We start from the raw sequence: 6690 nt of genomic DNA, 5'->3' as shown, positions 1-6690 counted from the left end.
CCTAATTGTTATTGTAGGCACAAGTTTTCAAATGAGTTTTCATGTGAGTTGTACCATTTCTTGATGTGGCTGAAAGCTTCTTGTTGCAGTGGTTGCACTTGGCCTTCCAAACTGCATCAACACACACTTTTTCAAAGTCATTCAAGACTACAGAGGTGAGCTTTCTCTTTGAAGGCCGCCCACCATCATCCGAGTCCTCCCCCTCTGATACATTCACAACATCCACAGCTTTGTCCTCCTCAGTACCAACTGCAGCAGTTGCATGGGAGGTTTGCACTTGGGAGCTACCAGGGGTCGACATTGTAGCTGCACATCACAGTATGTATTAAATTATCACTTGATTTGTTACTCCAGTAGACTAGGCAGATCTACAATATGAAGACAAGCACCAAAAAGCATAAATATATCATAAATATATCATTGACTTCATTCTAAAAGTTGGGCCTTCTATTCAAAAGTTGATCTTGTTTTATTCTGCCATCCATCCACTATATCCATGATTGGGATCTAGAGAGATTGAACTTCTCTCATAAAAACATGATGATTTATCAAACAATTCGAAAGCAATTCATTCATTTTATCTACTGAACACCACTGAAAAAAATCACAAAAAAACTATTCATGGATCTATCATTCTACTGAATACAGATTGAAGAAAAAGAGAGGAAAGTGACCGACCTGGGGGGCTGGGGGCTGGGGCGGTGAGCCGGCGATGGGGGGAGCAAGGGCGCCGCCGCGCTGAGCAGGACGGGCCGTCGGGACATAGGACTCGGGAGGGCGGGCGGCGGCCGGGACTTGGGAGGGCGGGCGGCGGGCCGTCGGGATTCGGGACTTTGGGAGGGAGGGGCGGAGCGGAGGGCTGCGGCGCTGCGCCTGCGGGCCTGCGCCGCTGCGCCTGGCGCCTGCGGGCGGCTGGCGGCAAACCTGCGGGACAGCAGGAGCGGGAGGTCGGAAGCCGGATTGCGGCTGTGGCGGCGTGGCGCTGTGCGCCTGTGCGGCTGTGCGGGGGCCGAGGATTTGGGTCTGGACGTCTGGGCCCTGGGGCGGCTGTGCGGCTGTGAGTCACTCAGGAGGTGAGGAGGATAAGGATTAAGGAACCCTAGCAAATCCAGGCCCACCTGTCATGCGAATTTGCGGGTTTGCGGGCGCGGGTAGTGTATTTTCATACCCGCAAATTTTTTACCCGCGGGTATAAAATCAAACCCGCACCCGTCCCCGTGGGTACAAAATGGTACCCGTATCCTCACCCTAACGGGTTTTTACCCGCGGGCACGCGGGTAATCTGTGCCCGTTGCCATCTTGAAGTGGGTTTGCCCATACCCTCCCTTCCAAGTGGCAAGTCTAAGTGCCATGCTTTCTAAAAAAAGAAATCATGTAGAATTTAGACACGTTATATTGTTTTATAGAAAATTTAACATTTTTATTCATCTTACCCGTTCATCCTTCCGTAAATTCTCGGCAAGCTTTCCGCTTCCGCGGCATCCTACCACGTGTCGCCCTGCTGACGGACGCACGCCCCCGTTTCTCGGCCCAAAACGGAACGCCTTTCCTTCCACTTGAGCCGCCATTCGGTGGGCCCGGCCGTGCCGCCTCACCGCTTCCGGCCGCGCGCGCGTGCCCCCGTCCAAGCGCCCTGGCGTCAGCAGTGACTGAAGCCGCGGCCCGTCCATGACCCGCCGCGCGCTATATATGGCGCGCGTGCCGCACGGCGCACGGTTTCATGCCTCCTCGCGTCTCGCTGCAGGCCTAGAAGAGAGAGGGGGGATCGAATCAGCCGCTGATTTGACCTCGCAATTCGAGCTGCGAAAGCGAAACCAACCACCAATCGAGGAGGAGGAGATGAGCGGCGGCGGAGTGCCGGCGGCACAGCCGCAGGAGCTGCAGCTGCCGCCCGGATTCCGGTTCCACCCGACGGACGAGGAGCTGGTGACGCACTACCTCTGCCGGCGCTGCGCCGGGCTGCCCATCTCTGTGCCCATCATCGCCGAGATCGACCTCTACAAGTACGACCCCTGGCAGCTCCCAAGTACGTCTCGCTCGCATTCCAAATCCACGCGTACACACACCTGTGCAGTTCCAAGTTTCTTATCTTAGCTCTGAATTGCATACTGATTGGACGCCGTACGTAGGGATGGCGCTGTACGGCGAGAAGGAGTGGTACTTCTTCTCCCCGCGGGACCGCAAGTACCCGAACGGGTCGCGGCCGAACCGCGCCGCCGGCACGGGGTACTGGAAGGCCACCGGCGCCGACAAGCCGGTGGGCACGCCCAAGCCCCTGGCCATCAAGAAGGCGCTCGTCTTCTACGCCGGCAAGGCCCCCAGGGGCGACAAGACCAACTGGATCATGCACGAGTACCGCCTCGCCGACGTCGACCGCTCCGCCCGCAAGAAGAACCACAGCCTCAGGGTACGGTTCAGTTTCAGAGTCCACCCCAAAATTATCTTATTTTTCCGGTTAATACTTTCTCTTGTCATGTCACTTGTCACTGCGCGCCGTAGCAAAAAGTTCAGATAAGAACGTAATCAGGATCACCAAGAACAATTAGCGATCGAATTATTACAACTAAGCTAGTAGGCGAAAAAGATGCATGGCGCCGAGCCTTTGTGAATGATTCCTGCTGCAAGTGTGAACCCCTGGAGATGCTGCGCCGTGCGTCATCTCCTTCGCCCGCCAATTATCTATTTCTTACGCTCTAGCGAGCCGAGACAGCGATCGGAGGATACGATCGAAAGCGACGCGTCAATATACTCAATAATGCATTTGGGTTTTCATTAAGAAATTCGTACATGATTATTCCTCTTTTTGGAAGGGATAGATTGGGTTCTGGTGTGGTTGTGATTATTTCTAATTTTTATTCATCGTTTTGTTTTGTTGCAGCTAGATGATTGGGTGTTGTGCCGAATCTACAACAAGAAGGGCGCGGCGGAGAAGCCGTCGTCCGGCTCCAGCGACGGGGCCAGGGCGAGCGGCAGCCACGGTGTGCAGGCGCCCATGGCCATGGGCTCGCCGCCGGAGCAGAAGCCATCCGTGCTGCCGCCCCCCGCCGCCGGGGCCGGGTACGCGCCGCCGCCGTTCTCGGAGCTGGCGGCGTACTACGAGGTCCGGCCGTCGGACTCGATGCCCCGGGCGCACGGCGCGGACTCGAGCTGCTCGGGGCACGCGCTGGCGGCCACCTCGTCCTGCGGCGGCGGCGGCGGCGAGCGGCCCGAGGTGCAGAGCCAGCCCAAGATCGCCGAGTGGGAGCGCACGTTCGCGGGCGGCGCCGGCCCGGGCGTCAACCCGGCCGGTGCGTTGCTCGGCGGGCACCACCAGCTTGGCCCGGCGGCGGGCGGCGGCGGCGACCCGCTGCTCCAGGACATCCTCACGTACTGGGGCAAGCCGTACTGAGGAAGGCCGGTGGCAGGTGGTGGTTACCAGTTGGGATCGGGGTGGCTCGGCCTAGCTGCCGGCGATGAGGCCGCGTGGAGCCCTGATCGAGGACAGAGCAGGAACTCGATCTGGTTATAGCTACTGAGAGTGGAATTAAGCTGTGTATATGCGATTAATCTTGGCGCTGGGATTTTTGTGTACTTATTATTAGTAGTGTTACTAATTAATTTTGCTCTGCTCCTTAATCAAGTTGGCCTGCTGCGATATACTATTTGCTAGCCTGCATGCAACGTTGGTACAGATCGAGAATTCGAGATCGTGCCTGCACGTTCGATCGAACCGTAGCTGTTAGTATCGCTACGCTTCGCGCCAAACATGGGTTAAGAGGTGTTACAGCCATTGCCATGTGCACTCGTGCAGCGAATGTTGTAGCGAGTTATTGTTGAACGCAGCAACGCATGTCCCTGCAGTTCTGCTCATACCAACACGTGTGGATGTCGTTCATTTAAAAGCGTGAACCGTCCGTCTATATCATAGGCTTCACGTTCTGGCGTCGGAGCCGCTGCCTAGCCTTTATCCGGCTGGCGGCGGTGGCTTGTCGCCGGCGGCAGTCGGGTTCTGGCGAACCCGACCACCACGGGCCCTGCGGCGGCGGGTACGGTGCTGGTAGCAGGGTTGGCGACGACATCAGCCATTGCCCATTGGGTTCGGTGGCTGTTGTGGCCACTTGTGGGCCTCCTTCCTCCTGGATTCACCTCCCGCCCTCGCCGGTCCTTTGGTCGTCCACGCGCCGGTTCTCTCTACTCGCATAGATCCGGGCAGGGTCCAGGAGGAACTCGTCCCTTCCACCCCTCCACTATTCTCTCGGTAAAAATCTTGTTCTGGTCTCCAAATAAACAAGGGGGTAACGGCGCATATGCCACATTCTATTTGGAGGTGCCGCTTCCAAGGGATTTCTTATAAAGATCGATAAACATTGTCGTGCTTGCGTTAGTCTTGATGTTCGGTTGGTGACCGTGGAGTTAGAGCTTTTTGTGCTATTTAGGCGTCTCCATACGTGGTTTTGGAAAGCAGGAGCTGCTATGTCTAGTGTTTCGACGAGCTTAGCACTGATACTCGAAGTTATAATGGAGGTGGTCGACATGGAGACCTTGCGATCGTCTTCTCTTGAGTTGGTCTGTTATCCGTGGTTCAGTTGGCACTCGGTGTTGCCTCCCGAGCATTGTTTGAGCCGGCGGTATTAATTTGCGAAGAAGGGGTTTTTGTAGGGTACTTCCCTCTAAAAACCGTTGAGATAGGGGTTAGTAGAAGTCTAGTTGGGTCGTGTTTCATCACGTTAGCTTAGTTTTGCTATTTTTGCATACCTGAGCGTGTGGAGGTGTAGAGTTGTCAGGCGATTCGTTGTACCATAGTTGGGTAGAATGAGTGGCACAACCTTACATGTACTGGTCAGACGATGCTACCTTGCTCCCAACATGCGAATTCTCACTTCTAGGTCAATTTTCGTAAAAAAGAAAAACCAGATCATCACTTTTCATTTTTTTTTATTCTTCCGGTCAAAATCGTCATAATGTAAAGGTTTTTGCCATCCTTTCGGGAAGAAAAAACAATATGTTCCACGTTTTCTTGTAGAAGAAAGAAAGAACAAATTTTTGCTTGAATCGACCATCTACGCCCCGGCGACGAGATGCCGGCATATCACCAAGAACCCTCTCTCGTGCGTACGTGCAGGACCGCAGGCGTAGTGCAGGTGCAGCACGAGGAGTACGCCGAATTCGCAGTAGGACCTCCGACCTCGCCTCCACGCCGGATCAGGCGGAGCGCGACGTTTTTTTGGTGCGCGGCGCGGCGCGGTGCGTGCGTGCTCTGCCCACCGCGTAACGTACGGGCACCAACCAAGGACGGGCATCTGCAAGACTGCGACGCTTGGAAATTCCACCGCCTATAACGCGCAAAAGTCCCAAAGCTTTGCGAGGAACTCGTGGCACGCTCGGCGCATTCGTTCGTTCGCCGTCGGCTTCGCAGATAAGCACGGCGACCTCCCCGGGGCGTACGTGGCGGATCCCAACGCCTGGCGCGTGCGAACCGTGACGCCCTGGACTTATCCGGCACGCAAGCCTGCGGAACGGGAGGGGGGTCGTCGCGAGCGCGCGCGTACGTGTGCGGCCACCGAGAGCCGGGAGGGAGAGGGGGCACGTTCCAGGGCGCTCGGTCAATGGGCACGTGCGCGTCGGTACAGAGCGTCGCCGCTAAAGAGCCGCGCCGCGCCACGCGGTGTGCGAGATGCGGGTCGCCGTCGCGGTGCGCCGTGCCGTACGACCGCGGTCTCTGCTTGCGGGCGTGCGGGCGGGCGCCGCCCGAGTGCCGTACGCGCCCGCGCGCGGTCGCCGGTCGGGATCGGGGCTCCTGACCTAAACAAAGACCGCCCGCCAGGTCGCGCTCTTGCGCGTGCCACGTCGTCGTCGGCTCGTTGTCCCTTCTCTTTTCTTTGGCGCTGCAAGCTTTGCGACTTGCGCGCGCGTGCGCGAGCGGCGAGCCATCCGTCGTGCTTGTCTTCTGGAAGCTTTGGATATCCATCACCGGAGAAGAACAGCGTGTGTTGGTGCTAATGGGTTTACATCTCGTCGGAATTTGCGTGGGCCGCGGCCCGGAGTGGCAGGACTTCTTTTAGACTGGGCTTTCTCATCTGGGCTGCGCTTATGTTGCTCGACGGCGGTCCATTTCTGACTTCATTCCGCACAGAAGTTTAGCCGGATTCCATCGACTGTGACCTAATTTTACTTTTCAGGTGGTTATAAATCCTCTCAAAAAAAAGTTGTTTGTAAATTAGCGCATATAAGAATTTGGAAAGCTACACTTTAACCATCGAATTTTACAGTATATCATCAACTGTTACGAAATCAAGACGTTAAAAGATATGTGAAATGTGAATCGATTGATACAACTTTTACCAACTAAACATGTGTATAATCGTGAATAATTGTTGGTTCAAATTTGAATTTCTAAAATTCTAATACTCCGTATATTTTGATATTAAGGGCGTATCTTTGGATATTTATTTTTTTTGAAGCATTTGAATGTAAGCTTAGACATCCACGGACGGCTTTAGTTGGTGGTTTTGCTGGCATTTGCGTTGTTGCGGTGGTTCCGTAGCCGGTTCAGCCATAGTGCAAATGTTCTTTTTTACCTTGTTGCATGTTTCTATTTTTTAATAAGTTACTTCTTGTCTATCAATACATGCCTTGAAATTTCTCGTAAATCGTTTTTTTAAAAAAGCAAGCTTAGTTGAAGCATTATTTTAATGAATTCTTTTAGGCCAT

At 54.8% G+C, this 6690-nt stretch overlaps 1 protein-coding gene across 1 annotated transcript; it reads left to right on the top strand.

The window, feature by feature from the left end:
* Positions 1-1710: 1710 nt before the first annotated feature.
* Positions 1711-3636, top strand: LOC101757540 (NAC domain-containing protein 48). The gene is made up of 3 exons (XM_004961982.4): positions 1711-2026; positions 2130-2407; positions 2879-3636. Exons 1-3 carry the CDS (start codon positions 1840-1842, stop codon positions 3386-3388), a joined length of 975 nt encoding a protein of 324 aa, XP_004962039.1. The 5' UTR covers positions 1711-1839; the 3' UTR covers positions 3389-3636.
* Positions 3637-6690: the final 3054 nt, after the last annotated feature.

This window comes from Setaria italica, chromosome III (assembly GCF_000263155.2).
Source record: "Setaria italica strain Yugu1 chromosome III, Setaria_italica_v2.0, whole genome shotgun sequence".
Taxonomy (NCBI): domain Eukaryota; kingdom Viridiplantae; phylum Streptophyta; class Magnoliopsida; order Poales; family Poaceae; genus Setaria; species Setaria italica.
This window is presented reverse-complemented; position numbering and strand designations above follow the sequence as displayed.

Bases quoted from the DNA above. Each gene is read 5' to 3' on its own strand.
- LOC101757540 (XM_004961982.4), top strand. From the start codon at position 1,840: ATGAGCGGCGGCGGAGTGCCGGCGGCACAGCCGCAGGAGCTGCAGCTG. The intron at 2,027-2,129 runs GTACGTCTCGCT...CGCCGTACGTAG, and splicing joins CGACCCCTGGCAGCTCCCAA to GGATGGCGCTGTACGGCGAG. The intron at 2,408-2,878 runs GTACGGTTCAGT...GTTTTGTTGCAG, and splicing joins AGAAGAACCACAGCCTCAGG to CTAGATGATTGGGTGTTGTG.